The 24363-nt window shown below is 41.5% G+C and overlaps 1 protein-coding gene across 8 annotated transcripts in view; it reads left to right on the forward strand.

Annotated features, from left to right (window-relative positions):
- Window positions 1–24363, forward strand: part of prkdc (protein kinase, DNA-activated, catalytic subunit) — a 243012-nt gene that overhangs the window by 26893 nt on the left and 191756 nt on the right. For all 8 annotated transcript variants that reach the window (XM_041189174.1, XM_041189177.1, XM_041189175.1 and 5 more), the window contains 7 exons: window positions 4466–4609; window positions 5532–5684; window positions 11285–11400; window positions 12145–12304; window positions 14772–14858; window positions 16534–16653; window positions 19872–20025. In XM_041189174.1, coding sequence (XP_041045108.1) covers window positions 4466–4609; window positions 5532–5684; window positions 11285–11400; window positions 12145–12304; window positions 14772–14858; window positions 16534–16653; window positions 19872–20025 — 934 coding nt within the window. The remainder of the gene's footprint in view (window positions 1–4465; window positions 4610–5531; window positions 5685–11284; window positions 11401–12144; window positions 12305–14771; window positions 14859–16533; window positions 16654–19871; window positions 20026–24363) is intronic.

Here is a 24363-nt window from a genome sequence, read left to right on the forward strand (position 1 = left end):
GAAACGAACATAAGACAAGAGTAGTAAAGCGTGAGACCTGGAATGTCTGGGCCCTCATGGACACACTTGTGAATGAACATCCAGAGTGTCGCACTGTGTTTGTAGCCTGAGAACTCCACTGATATGACGTTGACATCACTGCTCTGAGTGAGACCCAGTGAGCTGGAGAGGGTCAGCTCAAGGAGCTCCAAGGTGGCTGTACTTTGTTCTGGAAAGGGAAATCCAAATAATGCAGAGTTCTTGGAGTTGGATTTGCCATCAAGAATTAACTTGTGAACCAGCTTCATGAGTTCCCTCTTGGAAGAAATAAACGCCTCATAACTCTTCATCTCATATTGACAAGGAGCTAATTTGCCACCATGGTCAGTGCATTTGCCCCAACTCTGGATGCCAACAACCATAACCAAGATTTCTGTACCAAGCATGACTAAGCTCTCGGTGCTGAAGCTCTGAAGGATCCAATCAAAAGAGACTGATTCCAAAATGCCTTAGGGAAAACTTTCAAACTTCAATCAAGAACAGAAGAACAGTGTCCACAGTGCTTGGGATGTCCTTAACTCCAATATCATCAATGCCTGCAAAGAGACACTTGATTTTTCTGTCATGAAGCATCAGGATTAGCTTGATGAAAATGATCAAGATATCAACAAATTGACTGTAAGCACAAGACTTTCTGTACCTGGCGGAATGACCCAAACTCAAAGCAGAAGAAACTGGCTTACTGACAAGTAAAGGCTGAGGTACAAAAGGTGGACCAGCGACATGAAGAACATATGGGCAAACAAGGCAAAGGAAATTCAACATCTTGGTGACATGAATGATATCCATGGCTTTTTCACTGCAACAAACGCCATTTATGGCCCAATTACTCAAGGACAGCTCCTCTGAGGCACAAGGACAGGGTAGATCTGACCAAGGAAAGAGAATGTCAACGCCCATTGGAGGGAGCATTTTGAAGACTTTTTCAATCAAGAATCAATTGTTGATGAGCTTTTTCAACTTCAACCCAGTTAGAGACAAGCTTGGAACTCCGCCAACACCCATGGAGGTGATGAAAGCCATCACATAAATGAAGAACAACAAAGCACCCAGAGGTGATGGAATTCTCACTGAAATTTTTAAACATGGAGGACAAGAACTAGCATTCCAGCTCCACACCCTTATCCTATAAATCTGGAATGAAGAGGCAGTCCCGAATGATTTCAAGAATGCTATGATTGTGACAATCCAAGAAAGAGGAAAAATTCAACTGTGGAAATTGCAGCGGCACTTTCCTGCTTTCTATTGCAGGAAAGATCATTATGAGAACCTTTCTGAGTTGACTCATTACACTTCCCCGAATCTCAATGTGGGTTTAGGCCATCAAGAGCCACGGTTTACATGATTTTTACAGCTTGCCAACCACATGTCATGAACAACATCAACCTCTCTACATAGCATTCTTTAACTTGACAAAGACCTTCAACTCTAAGTCACGAGGCACTCTGAAAGATTCTGCTCAAGTGTGGAAGTCCTCCAAAATTCATTACCATTTTTCGTCCGCTTCATGAAATGCGAGCGGTGATCCTTAATAACAGATCTAGTGCAAACCCTTTTGAGGTTAAGACAGGAGTCAAACAAGGTGTGGCATCGCTCCAACTCTTTTTTTTTAAACTTCTTTGCTACCATGCTCTGTCTGTACAGAGACAAGCTCCCTGCTGCAGTGCAGCTTATTTATCAAACGGACAGTAAACTATTTAATACAACAACAAAAATAGCTGGAAAAACTCAGCAGGTCTGATAGCATCTGTGGAGAGGAACACTATTAACGTTGCGAGTCCGTATGACTTCATCAGAACTAAGAAATATAGGAATGAGGTGAAATATAAGCTGGCTGAAGGGGGGTGGAACAGGTAGAGCTGGATAGAGGGTCAGTGATAGGTGGCGGCAAAGAAGAGATTGCCAAAGATGTCATAGACAAAAGGACAAAGGGGTGTTGACGGTGGTGATGTTAGCTAAGGAGTGTGCTTATGATGACACTAAGGGTAGAAAGCAGGGTGAGCAAGTGACAGATGGCCCGTGTGGGGTGGAGGGAAGGGATCGAAATAGGCTAAAAGGTAGAGATAAAACAATGCATGGAAATACATTTAAAAATAATGGAAATAGGTGGGAAGAGAAAAATATATTTTAAAAAATTATAAATTATTGGAAAAAGAGGGATCAGAAAGGGGTAGGGATGGAGGAGAGAGTTCTTGATCTGAAGTTGTTGAACTCAATGTTGAGTCTGGCAGGTTGTAAAGTGCCTAGTCGGAAGATGAGGTGTTGTTCTTCCAGTTTGCGTTGAGCTTCACTGGAACATTGCAGCAGGCCAAGGACTATTTAAACTATTTAATCTCAGATGACTGCAATCAAAAACTAAGACCACCCCATCTGCAGTTATTGAACCAAAGTCCTCCATCAGCAAGCTCCAAATGCACACGCCCTAGCCCTATTGATTAGGATTCATGGTGAGTGTGGAAAACGAGGAACACTTCCAGTACCTTGGAAGTTATCTCTCACAGAAGGCTGACATTGACGAAGAAATCCAGCATTGCCTGAAATCTGCTGATGGAGCCTTTGGCCACCTGAGGAAGCAAGTGTTCGAAGATTGCAACATCAAAATTGAAGCCAAGCTCATGGTCTACCATGTGGCCGTGATCCCTTCCTTACTGTACAGGACTGAAACATGGACAACGTAGGAGGCAGCTCAAAGCACTGGAGTCATACCATCAACACTGCCTGTGGAAGATCTAACATATTAAGTGGGAGACACAGCAACATCAGTGCCCTCTCACAAGCATGAAGGCTAAGATCATCTTCCATCATCTTTGTTTGGTTGGTCGTATAGTTCGGATGTCAGATAACAGGCTCCCAAAGCAGGTTGTCTTCTCCCAGCCCAGTCAAGGCAGACGCACCAGAGGAGGACAGAAGAAGCGCTTCAAGGATTTGCTGAAAGCTAACATGAAGAAATGCAACATTGACATCAACTTCTGGGAGACCATCGCCTTGGAGCAAACCCGATGGCAGCAGAGTCTGTAGGAAGGATCCCAGCACTTTGAGACCCAACAATGATAATGAGGAGAAAAATAAGAACGGCAAAGAGAAAAAGAGTATACCATGACCTGAACTGATAGAACGCAATCAGACATTCAACATGATAACAAATGATCAATGTGCAATAAAGTCTGCAGATCCCAACTCTGCCTCATCAGCCATCTTCAGACTAATGGCAGGCAATCATCCTCACCAGCAAAGGACAGCCGATAATAGTGTAAAGCAACATTTGACACTCAGCCATTTAAGGCGATATTTGAACAGATGGCCAAAAGCTTGATTAAAGAGAGGTATTTTAAGGAGCGTCTTGAAGGATGAAAGAGCACCAGAGAGGTTTCAGGAGGGAATTCTAGAGCTCAGGGCCTTGGCATCTGGAGGCACAACCACCACCAATGGAGCAATTACAATTAGGGATGCTCAAGAGGGCAGAATTAGATTGATTGCAGATATTTTGGACGGTTGTTGGGCTGGAGCAGATTAGAGGTAGGGAGGGGCAAGGATAAGAATTTTAAAATGGAGGTCATTGCTTGATTGGGGGGCGTTGTAGGTCAGTGAGCCCAGGGGTGATGGGACTTGGCCTGAACAGTGGCCCAGGTAGCAGAGTCTGGTGGGCGGTCGGAGGCCAGTGAGGGGGTTGGAACAAGGGGGAAGATTGGATGCTTTGCGAAGGAGATTGGAAGGGTGAGATGGGAATCTAATAGTGAGAGATTGGTGAAATGGATTAAATGGACCCAGCAGCTTAGCGGAAAAGCACTTACCTCCTGGATTCAGCTGTCCTAGCCTCCCTTTAGCTGCCTGAGGCTCAGGAAACCTGGATGGCTAAAGTTAAATTTAAAATTGTGGTTAAATATGAAGCAGATATCTTTTCTATAATAATTTTAGGGAGTGGGTTAGATGCATGCAACCACCACCCTGTTTTTCCACCCTGTGTCTTGCATCCATTAAATTGGAAGTGAGCTGGTTGAAGTTGGGTTTCAGAATTTTGACAATTTAACATTCCACCTGACCCAAACCTCCTGTTGTTAAGGGGTGAAATTCATCCCATCGAGCTAGCTTTTTGTGGATTCATGATTCTACTGACAGGATAAGGGAGCTGCATTCAATGACCTAGAGCTGACTTCTGAAGACTTTGGAATCAGAAACACTGTCATTTGTTTTTCTCAGATTCATCTCATTGCTGCTTGTGGGATCTCCTGCAAAATAGCTGATGCTCGTGTTAATTTATCTTTCCCTTTCGGATTCTGGCTAAGTTATTCTGAACTCCTGGCACTTTGATTTCATTTTAGAATTTGTTTTTAATTTCTTGCTTATTTTAACTAAGCAAATTTCTTCATTGTATTTTGGTATGAAATGTTACAACCACTGTAAATCTTAATGATGATTAATTCCTCAGGAGGGAATGGGGAAAGTTGAGCCATGGTCCAGTATGCAACAGCCACTTGACAATGGTAATGTGGTAAAAGGAAAATGGAGAGTACCTTCTTATAAAGATTATTTGGAGTTATTCAGGAGCCTGCTGGACTGTGGGAAAATGAAGGTGAGTTCGGTTTGTAGTGTAGAACTGTCCAACACCTCATCTCATTCAAGTTTGGTACGTTATATTTTTTCAAAATAAGAATATTTCAGGGTGAGGCCTTGTATTTACTTTTATATTAAGATATTAAGCTCAAAACACACTGCTATCTCTTTTATTTAAAAGAACACAGAAAATAACTCTAAGGTGAAATTAGAAAGAGTGGCCCAGATCTCTGTTATCCGGATTGTCCGGACATACCCCTCAAGATGGTCTCCGGGCCCCTTGGAAGTTCCACCGCACTGACAACATAGAGATTGCCTGGGAAGTTTGAAATTCTGATGGGTAATTCCTCTGCTCCCCGCTACTTTCCTGAAAAGCCTCTTGAGGGTTTTAAACTGAATAGTGGGGACAAGGGATCAAATTTGGGAAGATGTGGTAAACCAAATAGTAAACAAACTGTGACAGGAAGGGACAGATAGTACAATTCTAAGAGTAGATCAGCAGATAAGGCTAGACACAACAAAAATAATAAAAGGACAAAACTAAGGCTCTGTATCTAAATGCACATAGCATTCGAAACAAAATAGATGAACTGAGTGCAAATCGAAATAAATAAGTACGATTTGATAACCATTATAGAGACATGACTACAGGATGACATAGGTTGGTAATTTTAGCTTTCGGTTGGATAGAAATAAAAGGTCTGAGACCTGCTGAGTTTTCCCAGCTATTTTTGTCTTTGTTTCAGATTTCCAGCATCCGCAGTATTTTGCTTTTATCTTAGTTAAAGGTAAAATGATCTTAAAACTGAGAAATATACCAGCATTCTTCTAAATAATCATGATTGAAATTATGATGCATAGAAAGCATTGAATGCACAAAGGATCAAGATCTGCTGTTCCAGGATAAAATATCTGATGATTTGAATGTTTTATATTTTAAGGAATCTGGACTGGTGGCTGAGACGTTGCAGATGTCTGATTCACCCCTGAAGTCTTTAAATCGGCTGTTGTATGATGAGTTTATTAAATCAGTGCTCAAGATCATTGAGAAGTTGGATCTGACAGTGGACAAACAAAGCCAGACTGAAGAAGGGGTATTACATTTTTGCCTTTACTATGTGATTTCTATGTCCTGATATTTGGTCAGTGGAAATGTAATCATGTATATTGCAGACTCTTTGAACTATTGTTTTTCTTTACAACGTTGCTAAAATCATACTTCCTTGATCATATGATCCACAGAAGAGCTTTACAGATTAGTGTTAATTTGCATTATCATTGTGTAGTTTAAAGTTGTGCACATTTGCAGTATCGATCACTGAATCCAGGACCTGCTTACAATGATGCAGAGCTAGCAAACCCAATTTCTGCTCTCAGCTCTAGGTATCTGTTGAATTGAAACTTACTGGTGTCTAAGTGCCAATTAAATGTTAATTCCTTCTCCAGGGCATTTAGGAATATGCAATAAATGTGAGTTTGCCACATCCCATGAATACAAAAACAAGGGAGGAAATGGAACCTAACATTGCAAAGGTTAAAAAGAAACCTCTTAAATCTGTATTTATCCTGGTCACAAATATATTGTAGCTGATGAGAAGCCAAAGCAGATAGAGTTTAGCTTCTCAAGATGGTTTCACAACATTTTCTAAAATGTGAAGTGCCTCAGTTTAGCAACTGTGTATGGTATATATATAAAAACACTCAAAATTGTATTCCCATAAGTGTGGTGATGTCACTGGGCTAGTAATTCAGAGGCCCAGACTAATGATTTGGGGACACATGTTCAAATCCCACCATGGCAGCTGGTGGAATTTAAATTCAGTTAAAAGCTAGTCTCAGTAATGGTGACCATGGAACCATTGTTGAGTTTTGTAAAAAGCTCATCTGATTCACTAATGTCCTTTAGAGAAGGAAATCTGCTGTTCTTGCTGTGTCTTTTTTTTAGTTCATTCATGGGATGTGGGCTTTGCTGGCTGGGCCAACATTTATTGCCTATCCCTTGTTGCCCTTGGGAAGATGGTGGTGGGCTGCCTTCTCGAACCGCTGCAGTCCATGTGGTGTAGGTATACTCAATGCTGTTAGGAAGGGAGTTCCAGGATTTTGACCCAACAGCAGTGAAGGAACGGTGATATATTTCCAAGTCAGGATGGTGAGAGAATTGGAGCGGAACTTACAGGTGTTGGTGTTGCCATCTGTCTGCTGCCCTTGTCCTTCTAGGTGGGTAATGGTCATGGGTTTGGAAGGTGCTATCTAAGGAGAGTTGGTGAATTCCTGCAGTGCACCTTATAGATGGTACACACTGCTGCTACTGTGCGTCGGTGGTGGAGGGAGTGAATGACACCACATCCACAAACAATCGAGCAGACTGTTTTGTCCTGGACGGTGTCCAGTTTCAGTGTTGTGGGAGCTGCACTCATCCAGGCAAGTGGGGAGTATTCCATTACGCTCCTGACTTGTGCCTTGGAGATGGTGGACAAGCTTTGGGGAGTCAGGATGTGAGTTACTCATCGCACAATTCCTAGCCTTTGACCTGCTCTTGGAGCCAGTTTTTATATGGCTGGTCCAGTTCAGTTTCTGGTCAATGGTAACCTTCAGGATGTTGATAGTGGCGGATTCAGTGATGGAAAAGCCATTGAACATCAGGGGGTGATGGTTGGATTCCCACTTATTGGAGATGGTCATTGCCTGACACTTGTGTGGAACATTTTTATACAGAGGGTGGTGACGGTCTGGAATGCACTGCCTGGGAGGGTGGTGGAGGTGAGTTGCCTCACATCCTTTATAAAGTACCTGGATGAGCACTTGGTACGTCATAACATTCAAGGCTATGGGCCAAGTGCTGGTAAATGGGATTAGGTAGGTAGGTCAAATGTTTCTCATGTGTTGGCGCAGACTTGATGGGCCGAAGGGCCTCTTCTGCACTGTGTGATTCTGTGAATGTTAGTTGCCACTTGTCAGTCCTAGCCTGGATACTGTCTAGGTCTTGCTGCATTTGGGCATGGGCTGCTTCAGTATCTAAGGAGCCGCAAATGGTGCTGAACATTGTGCAATCATCAGTGACCATCCCCACTTCTGACCTTATAACGGAAGGAAGGTCATTGATGAGGCAGCTGAAGACGGTTGGGCCAAGGACACTACCCTGAGGAATTCCTGCAGTGATGCCCTGGAGCTGAGATATGACTGACCTCCAACACCACAACCATCTTCCTTTTGTGCTAGGTATGACTCTAACCAGCAGAGCATTTTCCCCCTGATTCCCATTGATTCCAGTTTTGCTAGGGCTCCTTGATGCCACACTCGGTCAAATGCTGACTCGATGTCAAGGGCAGTCGCTCTCGCCTCACCTCACCTCGGGCATTCAGCTCTTTTGTATAGTTTGAACCAAGGCTTTAATGAGTTCAGGAGCTGAGTGGCCCTGGCGAAACCCAAACTGGTCATCAGTGAGCAGGTTATTGCTAAGCAAGTGCTGCTTGATTGCACTGTTGATGACCCCTTCAATTACTTTACTGATGATGGAGAGTAGACTGATGGGGCAGTAATTAGCTGGGCTGGATTTGTCAGTAGTGGTGGATTCAGGCCTACTCCAGATGCTCAGTAATGTGGTTGACTCTTAAATGCCTTCTGTAGTGGGCTAGCCAGTCACCCAGTTGAATCAAACCACAAAAGTCAATAAGGAATGAAAACGGATAGGCCATCCGGCATCAACATCGACACCAGAAGCAACAATGGCACACCCAGCCCTGTAGACTGTGCAAAGTCCTCCTTACTAACATATGGACGTTCGTGCCAAAATTGAGAGCTGTTCCACAGACTAGACAAGCAACAGCCTGACCTAGTCATGCTCACAGAATCATACCTTACAGGTAATGGCCCAGACACCATCATCACCATCCTTGGTTACATCCTGAACCACCAGCAGGACAGATCCACCAGAGGTGGTGACAGTGGTATATAGTCGGGAGGGAGTTACCCTGGGAGTCCTCAACATTGGCTCCAGACCCCTTGGCATTAGGTCAAACACAGGCAAGAAACCTCCTGATTACCACCTACTGCACCATACCACCACACCCCCCACCCCCCCCCCCCCCCCCCCAAACCACCTTCAGCTAATGAATGGGTACTCCTCCATGTTGAACACCACTTGGAGGAAGCATTGAGGGTGGCGGAGCACAGCATATACTGTGGGTCGGGGAGTTCAATGTCTGTCACCAAACTGGCTCAGTAGCACCACTACTGACTGAGCTGGCTGAGTCCTAAAGGACATAGCTGCTAGACTGGGTCTGCAGCAGGTGGTGAGGAAACTAACGAGGGAAAACCCGGCTTTACCTCATCCTCACCAATCTGCCAGTTGCAGGCGCACCTGGTCATGACAGTATAGGTAGGAGTGATCACTGCACAGTCTTTGTGGAGACGAAATCCTGTCTTCACATTGAGGACACTCTCCATCGTGTTGTGTGGCACTACCACCGTGCTAAATAGTATAGATTTTGAATAGATTTAGTAATGTAAAACTGGGCATCAGCAGCAGAATTGTATTCAATCACAATCTGTAACCTCATGGCCAGACATACCCCTCAATCTACCATCAAGCTTGCTTCAATGAAGTGTGCAGCAGGGCATGCCAGGAGGAGCACCAGGCACACTTAAAAATGAGGTGTCAACATGATAAAGCTACAACACAGGACTACTTGTGTACCAAACAGCGAAAGCAGCATGCGATAGAGCTAAGTGATCCCACAACCAACAGATCAGACCTAAGTTCAGCAGTCCCATATCCAGTCATGATGGCTAATTTAACTGGAGGAGGAGGAGGAGGCCGCACCAATATCCCCATCCTCAATGATGGAGTCCAGCACATCAGTGCAAAAGATAAGGCTGAAGCATTTGCAACCATCTTCAGCTAGAAGTGATGAGTGGATGATCCGCTTTGGCCTCCTCCTGAGGTTCCTGGCATCTTCATATTTACCCCATGTGATATCAAGACATCGCTGAAGACACTGGATACTGCAAGGGCTATGGGCCCTGACAATATTCCAGCAATAACACTGAAGACTTGTGCTCCAGAACTAGCCACGTCTCTAGCCAAGCTGTTCCAGTACAGCGACAGCACTGGCATCTACCCAGCCATGTGGAAAATTGCCCAGGTATTTTGTGTCCTCAAAAAGCAGGGCAAATCCAACCTGGTCAGTTACTGCCCCATCAGTCTACTCTAAATCATCAGCGAAGTGATGGAAGGAGTCGTCGACAGTGATATCAAGTGGCACTTGCTCAGCAATAACCTGCTGACAGATGCTCAGTTTGGGTTCCACCAGGGCCACTCAGCTCCTGGCCTCATTACAGCCTTGTTCCAAGCATGGACAAAAGAGCTGATCTCCAGAGATTAAGTGAGAATGACTGCCCTTGACATCAAGGCTGCATTTGACTGACTGTGGAATCAAGGACCCCTAACAAAACTGGAGTCAGTGGGAATCGAGGGAAAACCTTCCACTGGTTAGAGTCATATGTCGCACAAAGGAAAATGGCTGTGGTTGTTGGAGGTCAATCATCTCAAGTCCTAGGACCTCACTGCATGAGCACCTCAAGGTAGTGTCCTAGCCCAACCATCTTCAGTTGCTTCATTAATGACCTTCCTTCCATCATAAAGCCAGAAGTGAGGATGTTCGCTGATTGCAATTTTCAACACCATTCATGACTTCTTCTCAGACACTGAAGTCCATGTCCACATGCAGCAAGACCTGGAGAACATTCGGGCTTTGGCATGTAATATTTGTGCCCTGCAAGTGCCAGGCAATGACCATCTCCAACAAGAGAGAACCTAATCGTCTTCCCATGACATTCAGTGGCATTACCATCATTGAATCCCCCACCACTGACATCCTGGGGGTCATCATTGGTCAGAAGCTGAACTGGACTAGCCATGTGAATACTGGGGCTGCAAGAGCAGGTCAGAGGCTTGGAATTCTATGGTGAGCACCACACCTGACTCCACAAGCCTGTCTACCATCTACAAGGCTCAAGTCAGGAGTGTGATGGGATACTCTCCATTTGCCTGGCTGAGTGCAGCTGTAGCATACTCAAGAAGCTTGACACCATCCAAGACAATGCAGCCCACTTGTTTGGGACCCCATCCATCACCTTAAACATCCGCTCCCTCCACAATCTATGCACAGTGCAGCAGTATGTGCCATCTACAAGATGCATTGCAGTGACTCATCATGGCTCCTTCAACACCACCTTCCAAGGCCGTGACCTCTACCACCCAGAAGAACAAGGGTAGTAGATTCACAGGAGCACCACCAACTGCAAGTTCCTCTCCAAGCTTGCAAGCTCCTGTCCAAACCAGTCACCATCCTGACTTGAAACTATATCGTCGTTCCTTCACTGTCGTGGGATCAAAATCTTCAAACTCCCCAACAGCACTGTGGTTGTACCCCATGGCCTGCAGCGGTTCAAGACAGTGACTCACCATCACCTTCTCAAGGGCAAAAAATGCTGGCCTAGCCAGCAACACCCACACCCCATGAAAGAAGAATTAAAAAAAAAATGATGCATGAAATTGAATTTTAGTTTGATTTAATAATTGCCTATTTAAAAATCATGAGACAGTGTAATGTTTGGCTGCAGAAACTAGTTCAGAGCTAAAAGAATTTATTAAAGGATATGCCATGAAGTAAAGTTCCCTGTTTGCTTGCAGGGTTCAGGTGACATCAACAGCAGTATTGTAATCCCTACATCTGATCCAGCAGCAAACCTACAGCCGACTAAACCAAAAGATTTTACTGCCTTATTCAATTTAGTAGAATTCTGTGGGTAAGTGTGTAGACTACTTCATGAAATGGTACTAAATAAGTCAGTTTAATAATTTTTGAATAAAATTACTATCTGATGAGTTGTCATGACCTACAGTTTCTTTCTTTGTACCTGTGGACTGACTTCATTGTAATTGCGCATCTGCCCTTTGAAGTCATCACTCTGGGATAAATTCACCAAAAGGCATTAAAATAATGTATTTAAAATCAGTTGATAGTCAATGCTAGTGAGGACTTTTGGATACTGTACATAGTGCCAATCTTTTTGATCAATTTTGGCTCTGCCTGGTCTGCCAGCTACCATAAAGACAAATTCTTCCTATCCCTGGGTGAAGTATGGTAGGTTCACATTGTTCAAAGTGAGAAGAATTTTAAAAAATCCTTAACTTTTAATCTTAAATATGACTTGAAAATTCAGCCATCAGGACTGCTTAATTTGAAATGGGTTTGTGAGCAGTAGAGTTTAACTGATTGCACAACACTTTGTTTTTCATGATTCCACTTCATATCACACTTAGTCATAAGGGTGGTGCAGTATGCAGTCTCCAAAACCCATCATTAACAATGTATATCTACCACCTGACTTTGAAACATTTTCAAAATTTAAATGCTTTATGTTGAATTTATCAGTTAGCTTCAGAGCACAATTATGCCTGATTCAAACCTCTGGAGAATTTTATTTGCTTTACTTTCTTGCAATACTTTTTCAGTTTTTCGTCAACAAAAAATTGTCTTTTTAAATCAGGGAATTGTTATTAGAAAAGCATACAGACTTCTTTGAACAATGGGTGTATAGATTTGGACATGAACTCATTCTACGATCCACACAATTTCCCCTCATCAGCGGATTCTACAAGCTTCTGTCGCTCACGATGAAAATAGCCCAAAAAATTAAATATTTTGAGGTAATGAAACTACATACATTTAATTTTCTTCTTTCTCTGTTTGTTATTTTGCATAAAATACTTTTATTTGCCTGAGAGGGTAGGTGTATAACTTGCTCAGAAACACCCATCGAGGTCACATTTGAGCCTGTTGTTGCATCATATGTTAGAATGATCTCGGGGCAACTGACCCTTAGTTTTCCCCTTGTCTTGGGAGAAAGCCTAATTTTTGCTCAAACCCTCTAATGGTAGGGTAAACAGTACAAGTTTCTGGAATCAAACATGGGTCTCTGCTTTTCCTCTAGCCTTTAGCACTAAAGCTGCCAAGGTAACTTTTAACAAATGATCTGTTTTTGTGAATTATTTCAATTCTTTTAACATCTATAAAATCTGTTACATCAAGAGTTCAGCACTTTGTTTTACTCATTGGGTAAAGAAATTTCTCTTGAAATCTCTATTGGACTTAATGACTGTCTTATATTTTTGACCTTTATTTCTGGACGTGCTCACAAGTGTTGTTCCCTTTATGCTACCCTATCAAATCCTTTCAGTATCTTAAAAAGCCCTGTTGGGTTGTCCCTAGGGAAAAGAGCCCCAGCCTGTTCAGCCTTTTCGTATAAGTACATCCTTTCAAGTGGCTTCAGGGAGGATGTTCCCCCTGGTTGGGGAGTCTAGATTTCAGGATACAGGGTAGGCCATTTAGGACAGAAATGAGGAAAAATTTCTTCACTCAAAGGGTGGTCAACCTGTGGAATTCTCTACCACAGAAGGCTGTGGAGGCTAGGTCACTGAGTATATTCAAGAAAGAAATTGAGACGTTTTTGGATATTAGGGGCATCAAGGGTATGGAGAGAAAAAGGGAATATGGCGTTGAGATAGAGGATTAGCCATGATCATATTGAATGGTGGGGCAGGCTCGAGGGGCTAAATGGCCTACTCTTCCTAGTTTCTATGTTTTTATCGTCCTTGCAAATCTTTTTTTGCATCTTCTTTGATCCCTCTGTATTTTTTTATATATAATATGGAGACCAGAACTGTGCACAGTACTCCTGTGGTCAAACCAAGGTTTAATACAAGTTTAATATAACTTTTCAACTATTCAGTTCTATTCCTCTAAAAATGAATGTCAATGTTTGGCTTGCTCTATTATGGCCTTATTAACCTGTATCACTACTTCGTGATTTGTGTATCGTTGCCCTTAATTCCCTTTTCTCCTCTACCTCATTCAGACTTATTATTTGAGCAGTTTGTGGCCTCCTTATTCTTCCTACCAATATAAATCACCGTAGGCCTACCTATTTTTGAAGTCATGTGCCAATTACATGTCCATTCTACAAACTTATTAATGTTACCCTATATTTTGTCACATTCTCCCTTTCTATTAACTAAAGCTCCCAATTTGTTATCATCGGCAAATTTTAAAACTGTACTTCCAATTCCCGAGTCCAAATTATTAATATAAACTGTGAACTACAGTGGTACCAGCTCAAATCCCTCGAGAATACTTTTTGCCACACTGAGTAGCTATACATAACCCAGAATCACAGAATCTTAACGGCACAGAAGGAGGCCATCCAGCCCATCATGTCTGCACCCGGTCTCTAAATGAGCATTATGACCTCTAGCCATTATCCTGCCTTTTCACCATCCCCTTGCACATTGTTTCTATTCAAATAATCATCTAATGCCCTCTTGAATGCCATGATTGAGCCTGCCTCCATCACACTTCCAGACAGTGCATTCTTAAGCCGAACTGCTTGTTGTGTGAAAAAGCTTTTTCACAAGTCACACTTGCTTCCTTTTAAATCTGTGCCCTCTCATTCTTGATCCTTTTACAAGTGGGAACAGCTTCTCCCTATCTACTCTGTCCAGCCCCTTCATGATTTTTAACATCTCTATCAAATCTCCCCTCAGCCTTCTCTCCAAGGAGAACAGTCCCAGCTTTTCCAATCTATCCTCATAACTGAAGTTTCTCATCCCTGGAATCATTCTTGTAAACCTCTTCTGCAATCTTTCCAGTGTGTTCACATCCTTCCTATAATATGGTGCCCAGAACTGTACACAATATTCCAGCTGAGGTCTGATGAGTGTCTTATATAAATTCAGCACAACCTCCTTGCTCTTGTACTCTATGCCCCTATTAATAAAGCCCAGGATACTATATGCTTTATTAACTGCTCTCTCCACCTGTCCTGCCACCTTCAATGACCTATGCACATATATACCCAAGTCTTTCTGCTTCTGCACCCCCTTCAAAATTTCACCCCTTATTCTATATTGTCTGCCCATGTTCTTTTTCATCACCTTTCTTTTCTGTTTTGTAGCCATCTTGTTATCCATTCTGCTACCACTCCCATGACTCCACATGCTCTGACCATAGTTGTGAGTTCGCTAAGCGAAAAACCAGGTTATTGATGTGCCCTGCTGCTGTTGTGTTTTTCTTACTGCTTGAATTTCTGACCAAAAGGGAAAAATTGTGTTTTGCCAGGGTGTTAGCACAAAAACTGGAAAACAGTGTCCAAGGAACCCTGAAAAATTTGCCTGCTTTGCCTTATTTGGGAAGTTTGGAAAAGAGGTGAGAATCATCTCAAATGCTCTTGAAAACCTTTGAACTAGAGAAAAAAATGTTGAATGCAAGTTCAGTTTACCATTGATGATTCAATTTTTTGCACTGTAAGTTATCCAAATTAAGTAATGACTAATACAGCAAAGTGGGAATTTCAACCTTAAAAATGCTAAATGATTAGACAATTTGAGTTAAGCAACTTCAAATTAAGAGTACAATATATTTGCATTAAGACAGCTGGAAAATGTCAGTGAAAAATTGAGCTTAAATTATTAGTAGCTCTTAAGTTCAACTCATTTCTGGCTGGAGTTATTGACTTGAACAGTGTCTTTGTTATTTGAGCCTACACAACTCACTTGTAAGTAAAGCAGAAGTTTACCTCTTTCAAGAAACTTCAAGATATTTGGTACAGATTGCATGTTTGTTAGAAACTTGTTGAACCAAATGCTATTTTCATTTTCATACTCTACATCCTTAAAGTAAGGTTGCTGGGAGCCAGGCAACAACGTTTTAAGGGTAATTAGCATTTGGGAAAATTAAGTCATCCACCAAAGTGATGGAAAGATGAATTTGACAGGGGCGAGCTGCTTATAAAATGAGGAAATTCCACATACTCTTGTTCAGTAGCTACATTTCCTGTCTTCCATATATAGTAAAGCAGCAGGAATTGCACTTTTAGTTTTTATTTAAGAAACATGGAAACCCTTGCATTATTTGGCTTCACTCAGTTTCACAAAATGTTATGAGTGATGTTAGATATGTTTCATTCAATGTTGGGCAAGGTTGCTTAAAATTCAAGCACTGACTAAGATTTTAACTAAATAAAAGGAAGTGTCTTGCTAGCTAATTGATACTATTTTTCAGACCAAGTTGCTTTCATATGTCTTATGAAGCAATTTTATATTTCTATGAATCTTTTCAAACTGTTAATGTGTGTATTTTTAACTTGATAAAATGCTTAAGAAGAATTGATTACATAATGGGCCCAGATCTTCCAGTTCAGATCGGAGAGCAGGCATCCAATGCTGACAGTGATTTAATCTGCATACTTTCCATTTTACGCTGGAGCCATTGAGCCTTCTGATGTTAGCTGCAGCAGGGATGTAGGGCTGAGTGCAGTCATGAGGCCAAATGTCGAGCGGAATTCCAATGCAGCTGCACCCCCTTTGCCAGGGATGGAGGGCGGTGATGAGCATTGCAGGATGGCGGGGTGAGGGGTGTTGAATGATGCCAGGAGGGGTGTGGTGAATGATGCCAGGAGAGGGTGGATATCGCCAAGGGAGTTGTGAACATTGCTGGGGCGGTGGGGAGAATGTCAACATTGCTGTGGGTGTCATTATGCTTTGATGCTCCAGTTGACCTTTGCTGGTATTTTTACCTGCTATGAAAAGCTCTAAGTGAATCTGTGTGAAAACTAGGGTAAGTATCACTGAAACAGCCCAAGTCTCCATAGTTCTGGCCATCTGATCCCACTGTCGTTCGAATCACGGAGCAATCTGGGCAGTATAAAACCGGCAATTGGAAGTTTAAACTTCCTGTTTTAGTACCACAGACATGCATACTTTGGGCCTTCCTCAGGGTTGCGATGCTCATCAGTGATGTAGGTTAAGTTGGAGGCCTCTCCCCACGTGGGAAGATTTGGGTCATGATTTAGACTTGCACTTTATCATCTTATTTTCTGTAGGTAGCGATCAGAATGAAACAGTACAAGGATGAGTTACTGGCTTCCTGCCTGATGTTTGTACTCTCTCTACCGCATGACATAATTGAACTTGATATCAAGACTTTCATTCCAGCGTTGCAGGTTAGTATATATCCCAAGTTAAATCTTGTTTTAGTACTTAGCGTATCAATATTTTAGCGCCCTTAATTTAGTTGTTCATATTTTGGAGTTGGAAGATTGCTGTGGACCCATGGAGGACATTGGGGGCAGGATAGGAGGAGATTGCTGGCCATTGCCAACATCGGGGTGGGAGAAGGGTGTCTTATGACTGGGGAGGTTGGCTAGGGGTCTGGAGAGCGGGTGTTCCCTCATGCATGTTGCCCAGGCTGTTCATTTAGCTGGCCCGGCAGAGGATGGAGCTATAATATGTTAATAAGGCCCTGCCATTAAGCAAGAACTCCATGTCCTGTGTCCTTGCTGGACTCTTCAGCCTTACCCAAACCCCACCCACCTTCTGTAAATATTGCGGATTAAGTTTCTAAATGAGGTCAAGGAGCAAAAGGACATTGGGGTACAGAAATACAAATCACTAAAACCGACAATGCTGGTTAATAAGGCCATAAAAAAAGCAAGCCAAGCACTGCAGTTCATTTCTGGAGAGATATAATTGAAAAGCGGAAAGCATTGTTCTGTTTAAGAACAGAAGAAATAGGAGCTGGAGTAGCCTATAGAAACTCCTTAAGCCCGTTCCTCCATTCAATAAGATCATGTCTGATGCTTGACTGCAATTCCACTTCCCTTACCCTAGAGTCCAAAAATGTATCTATCTCTACCTTGAGTGTACCCAACAACTGAACATCCACTGTCTCCAGGTAGATTCACAACCTTATGAGTGAAGAAGTTGATACTGATCTCACTCTTAAATGATCGACCCCTTAACCTGAATATGTTTCCTTGTTCAACTCTCGATTCAGGGAAAGCAGCCTCTCAGCGTCTAACCTGTCAAACCCCCTCAGAATCTTTTATATTTCAAGGAGATCACTTCTCATTGTCCTGAACTCCAGAGAGCATAATCCCATTCTACTCGACCACTTATCATAGGACAACCCTCTCAACCCAGGAATCAAGCTCATGAATCTTCACTGTGAGGAGACCAAAACTGTACACTACACTCCAAGTGTGGTTTCACCAAAGCCTAGTACTATTCTATATACTTGTATAGAACCTTGGTAGATCACATTTTTGCTCTCCGTATTATAAGAAGGTTACAAAGATACAGGAAAAGACACAAAATATTAAGTAGATTCATAAAAAGATTGAGAGGTTGAACAGGCTGTGGCTTTTTTCTCTATTTAAAAATAAAATTGAGAATGACCAGAAAGCAGTCTTTAAGATCATGAAAGGGTTTGATAGGTAGACATAGAAAAGATGTTTCGATCTGAGATGGAGACCAGAACTAGGAGCTATAAACATAAGATAATCATTAATATTTCCAATAGGGAATAGGAGCAACATCCTTCCCCAGAGAGCAGTCAGAATGTGGAACTTGCTCCCTCAAGGTGTAGTTGAGGTGACGAGCATAGATGCATTTCAGGGGAAACTGGAAAAACATGAGAGAGAAAGGTATAGAAGCTTATGTTGATGGGGGTTAGATTAACAGTTGGGTGGAGGTCCATCTGGAACACTAACACTGCCGTGGACATATTGGGGTGAATAATCCGTTTCTGTGCTGTAATTACTATGTAAAGAACAATCGGCTCCTACCATTAGTAATGGGCAAGCTTATAAAGCTCATAATATAGGATAATATTTTCTTTGAAAGACACAGGTTAATTCAAGACAACCAGCATGCTTTTGTAAAGATCATATTGTGTATAAAAATGAGGTATTTTTTAAAGAACAGTGAATTGATTAAGGCTACAGAATGGATGTTGTGTATATTGAATTATCAAATGGAAGTTGATAAAATGCCATATTGGAGGCCTGTTGATTAAAATTAAGGAGCATCATATTGGGAAATGTAACAACATGAATTGGATAAAAACAAAAAACTGCGGATGCTGGAAATCCAAAGCAAAAACAAAAACAGAATTACCTGGAAAAACTCAGCAGGTCTGGCAGCATCGGCGGAGAAGAAAAGAGTTGACGTTTTGAGTCCTCATGACCCTTCAACAGAACTAGGTGAATCCAAGGAAGGAGTGAAATATAAGCTGGTTTAAGGTACCCCACACACACACCTTAAACCAGCTTATATTTCACCCCTTTCTTGGATTCACCTAGTTCTGTTGAAGGGTCGTGAGGACTCGAAACGTCAACTCTTTTCTTCTCCGCCGATGCTGCCAGACCTGCTGAGTTTTTCCAGGTAATTCTGTTTTTGTTTTTAACATAAATTGGAAGCTGGTTAAATGACAGGAAACAGATTTGTGCTTAATGGGTATTTTTAGGACTGGAGGGATTTAAACAGTGCTCCATGAGTCAGTGGTTACTCCATTGCTTTTCTTTATTTTTTAAATGACTATAAGCAACTTCAAGACACTTTAAAGAAAATTATTTCACGGTATGTGGGCACTGCTGGCTAGGCCAGCATTTATTGCCCATCCCTAATTGCCTTTGAATCGCTGCAGTCCATGTGTTGTAGTGGTGTTTGGAGGAGGGAGTTCGGTAAAGGAACATAGATTAGCAGTTCTTTTGAAACAAAGAAAAAGCAAACAGATGGGATCCTAGATTTTACAAATGGGGGTAAATAGTACAAGAGCAGTACAGTAAAGCTAAACCCTCTATACAAATCATTGGTTCAGCCAAAGTTAGAAAATGGTGCCCAGATTTGGATGGCTTGCTTTAGAAACGATGTCAAGGCTGTGGAGAGCACAAAGAAGCGGTTTCATTGATCATATCAGGGATGGAAAGGCTTTATTTACTAGAGACATTGGTACTATTTTCATTAGAACAAAGATTAAAATGAGATCTAGTAGAGTTATTCAAAATTATGAAGGACTGAGTTATGGTAAATAGGAGTTAAAGTTATTGAGTCAACAACTGGAGGATATAAATCTGGATTATCACCAAAAAGGCAATGAGAGCTCAGGAGAATTTTGTGCTTTTATACAGAGGGTTGTTTGGAATGGAATGCTCCATCAGCAATAGTAGTGAAAGGGGAATGTATAATTGCTTTAAAACAAGTGGATATATATTTAAGAAAGATAATTGTAAAAGGGTACATGAAAGGGGCAAAGGAATGTGATTCAGTGGTTGACTCTGTAGCAGTGCTGACACAGGCATGCTAGGCTGAATTTACTATAAAATGCAATTATTCTGTGATTACTTTCTCTCCAATTCTCCTCCCGACCCCCAAAAACCAGACTGCATTTAAACTCGGCCTTAGCCACATTCCACTTGCTGATGCTGGATTAGACGCCCTGGAGCTTTGGTCAATTCATATTTCCAAACATGCCATTGAACCTTATTACAGAGAGATTTTACCATACCTGGATGGCTACTTGAAAACAGCTTCAAGTAAGAACCTTCAATTTTTCTTTGTTTTTAACACCCCATTCAGTTAATACTCTGCTTTCCATCTATTAAATGAAATTGTTCAGTAGGGATGTAAAAGGCTAGGATAAAGGGTTGTGCGTTAGAATGTTGCCAAGCATTTAGACTTTTTCACTTAACGCTTGGGTGCACATTATTGTGATGAAGCAGAGCTGTTGTATTATACCCTAGCCTACTGGTTGAAATGTATGATATTAAGTGGGCTTATAAACAAATGACTATCAGACAGCTGGAGAATTATAATAGTCAGATGCACAGTAAAATCTTTTTATTCAGAAGCCTGAGTAAAGGGCTAAGACTCAATGTAAAACACCATTGACTTGAAAGGAGAAGTGGAAAATATATCCAGAAATTGCAATTGTGTGTCATCTAAGTTTTGCTGCTCCCCCTCACTTCTTTCCTGGTCCACTACCTCCTGCTGTTACTTCACCTTGGACCTCAATTCCTTGTGCTGTCTACACAACTCTACAATGCACCTTCTTATCCTATCTATCCAAGGCCCAGTATCTTCACTTCCAGTGGCAGTTCCCTCTGGGAGCTGCACAGCTCTGCCTGTCATCATGGTGTTAATCCTGTGGTCCTACTGGTTAACACCCACAGACACATTAATATGATCAGGAATACATCCACCCATCCTTTCCCCACTCTTCCTTTACCTGTATCCATCTTGTGGATAATTGTTGTTAAGTATTATTTCTCCTAACCCTTCAATTGTCTCAACTGAAAGTACAAGAAATTTTGAGGTTTTTTTTTGCTTCCTCTGACCATGATCACCTTGAGATTTTCTTCGTCAGTTTCTCTATTGCCTCAGTCATTTAAAAATGTTTCCTTACTCTTTAGGCCATATTAACCATTTCATGTAAAAAGGGGTCTCTGTCTTTGCTTATCTCCTCCTATCTGGTTCCAATGTCTCAGGTGATGGCCAGGTTATCAAATTCAGTCCTCTTTATAAAGTTTGTATGTTGTGTCCTTTTTCTCTAACTCTATCTCCAACCCTGTAATCATTTCTTCATACCGGTTTAGATATGCAGTAGTAACCATCTTATCTTGCCTGGAGAGACTTTACAGTCCAATGAAATATTCTCATGATATCTCTAAAACAGAAATCAAACATTTCTACTTGATTCCATGCATTACCATGTTTTACTTCTTTGTCATCTTTCCCTTAAACAACATTTTATTCTCAAAAGTAACCCACTTTTGTGCCTGACTTTTTTAATTTAAAATTATTCCAAATTCAAATAGTGTTTTGAGCTGGCAGGTTTTCTTAGTATTCATTTTATTTCTTCAAAGACTTACAAATACATTTTAAACCTTTTTTTATCCCAGCATAGAAACTTGCAGCATTTTGAATTAATATCAATTGTTGTCAAACATTTTAAAGAAGAGTTCCCTTTCCTCTGAGAACTTCTATCAGGAACAAAATCTTAAATATTCAAACTTTGTAAGAAATTTCCAACCCACTGTCAATCCAACTCAGGATCAGTTGTTTCAAAATTGTAATTTACACTATCAAAATTAAAACTACCTCATTCTCATGTGTGTGAATTTGTATCCAGATTAAAAGTTCCACATGTTTATCAATACGCATTCTTTATCTTAAATGATATCATGGCTTTTCAAAAGTAATTTGTTAAAAAGTCTGATACTCATTGGTAACAATGTACAGTGCTGCAGCATTGAAAATCTGCAGATAAGTTCTCAGATTCTTGAAGCTGCTAGAAATTTGTTGCATTTGCAGTTATCTCCAAATAAAAGCACAAGGGTCCATTCTGCTCAAGGCAGAATGGATCCATTTCCATAATATCTTTCACCTACGGAGACAATCAAAATCTCTCTCTGTCTCTCTCTCTCTCTCTCTCTAGAACGAAAAGCTTTAGTAACTTAAATATATTCATTCTCTCTCACTTAATCAATTTCAATTTTTTTATTCCACCTTTTAATCTCTGCCTGTCCTAACTGACGAGTCTCTAGCTAACAGGCACACAATATTACTATTGCCTTCTCCTCTGTACTACAACTGCTTATCCTGCCAAACCTTTTTAGTGTCCCAGGTCCACTTGGGTTTCCAACCTTCCCTAGCAATTTTACTGAAAAACTTGTTGGTCTTATTTGCCAAAAATTGTGGGTGACCTGTCAAGGCTCCAGTGTAAATTTTGTGTGCAATGGTTGATGTTTATAGCTAGATTACTATTATTCTGGCTAGGAAATGGATCAGTCCCGATTTTATTGTACCAGTTCTCTAGATGATGGCCTCCCCATTTTACCACACCGGTTGTCTGGGAAAGGGCCTCTCCTGTTTTACCGCATGGCTGTTAGTTAATTGGCACCACACTGTCTTTAATTAATTCTCTCTCAGAATCGTACTCTGGCTCGGATCCTCAAATTGCCAGCTGCCCATGTCAAACGCTGACTTTCCTATCTAAGGCGTGGTAAAATAAACATACTCACTTGTTCCTTGATGTCAATGTTTGACCAATGATGCCTGCCATTGCGAGGACCCTGCCGACCATGTCAATTATTGTGGTGTTACGATTTTGCAGGTGGCATATGCCAGGCTGACCAAATTCCAGAGGGAAGCTTGGCCATGCTATCACAATGATTTCATAACTTGTATTGATTACAAAAAGTTTGTGCACTAAAATCAGAAGTAATGAGCCCACTACCACCTTTAGAGATGTTAAAGATTAAATTAAAACATTTGTTAACACAGAAAAGAAACTTAACGCACAAGACTACAGTTACATTTAGTTTTTTAACAGTTCCACAAGATTTGTACTTAACTAGACTCCCAAATGCACACCCCTGTCAGACAACAGCCCAAATAGATTCTGAATCTATAAAACATCCAGCAAGATTACTACAAGCACCCACTGTTGCTGTAAGAGAGGTATTTCACAGCTTCTCTCTCCCTCTCACCTGCCAGTGAAACTCCAAAGGTTTTTAACACAACTTTGGTCACTGGAACAGCAAACTCCTCCAGGGTGACTAGAGGCTTTTTCCACAAGTCTGTTTCACACAGTGCGCCTTTCGAGATCTCACACGGCCACATCCATACAGCTTCTCATCCTTCTGTAAATATATTTCCTCTTTTTTGATCTGTAAATTCTATTGTTTCAACCTGTCTTTGTAAGTTACTTTTTCCAGAATGTACAAATGTTTTATGTTATTATGGCCAGCACTTTTGGGAAAATAAACATAATGACTTTGCCTTATTTATCTTGCCAGTTGTAAACATCTTAGCATGTCCCTTTGAAAAGCCAACAATCTCTCCCCTTATCTAAAAATGCAAATTCCATTTTACTTAGCTTGTCCAGTAGCATTTCAAATTTTTTTTACCCTTTTGATTCAAACCTTGCAGTCTAACAGTCTGCGGTTTACTTAAATTATTCACACACACAGAAACATACACACGTACACAGAAATATAACATAAGCCTGCTTTAAAGTATCCCACAGTAATATCAGGAAAAGTATGATAGCTCCTTTACAGTGGTAAAAATGACCACTCTCAAGTCTGAGAGATTCAAGCAAGCAAAGATTTATTTTAAGCACTTGCAAGGGAGAAAGAACCTCAGCCAGCCAAGGAGCCGCCTCTCTCAAACTACAGGGTTTGCAGCACATTTCACAGTATCTTTACAGTGCAGAAGGAGGCCATTTGTCCCATTGAGTCTGCACTGGCTCTCTGAAAGAGCATTCCACCTAATCCCACTCCCCTGCCTTATCCCTGTAACCTTGCCCATTCTTTCTTTTCAAGTAGCAATCCAATTCCCTTTTGAACGCCTCGATCGAACCTGCCTCCACCACCCTTTCAGGAAGTTTGGTGAAAAAAAAATTCCTCATTACATTTACTCCTTTTGTCAATTACTTTGAAACTGTGCCCTCTAGTTTTTGATGTTCTCTTGAGTGGGAACTGTTTCTCACTATTTACCCAGTCCATACCCCTCAGGATCTTGAATACATCTATCAAGTCTACTCTCAGCCGCCTTCAAGGAAAAGAGTCCCAACCTCTCCAGTCTATCCTTATAATTACAGCTCCTTATCCCTGGAATCGTTATTGTGAATCTCCTCCGTACTCTCTCCAAAGTTCACATCCTTTCTCAAGTATCGTACCCGGAACTAGGCACATTACTCCAGATGAGGCCTTATCTTCCTACTTTTCATTATAATGTTTCTCATTAATTTCTTAACTAACCATATTCCATCAGCAGATGTTCCCATTAACTCAATCCTCAGCCGTGGGCAAGGCCTTCAGTTCTCCCTTATCTCCTCTTGTATAACAAGGAGTAAGTCTGTTTATACA

The sequence above is a fragment of the Carcharodon carcharias genome, chromosome 6 (genome assembly GCF_017639515.1).
Source record: "Carcharodon carcharias isolate sCarCar2 chromosome 6, sCarCar2.pri, whole genome shotgun sequence".
NCBI lineage: Eukaryota > Metazoa > Chordata > Chondrichthyes > Lamniformes > Lamnidae > Carcharodon > Carcharodon carcharias.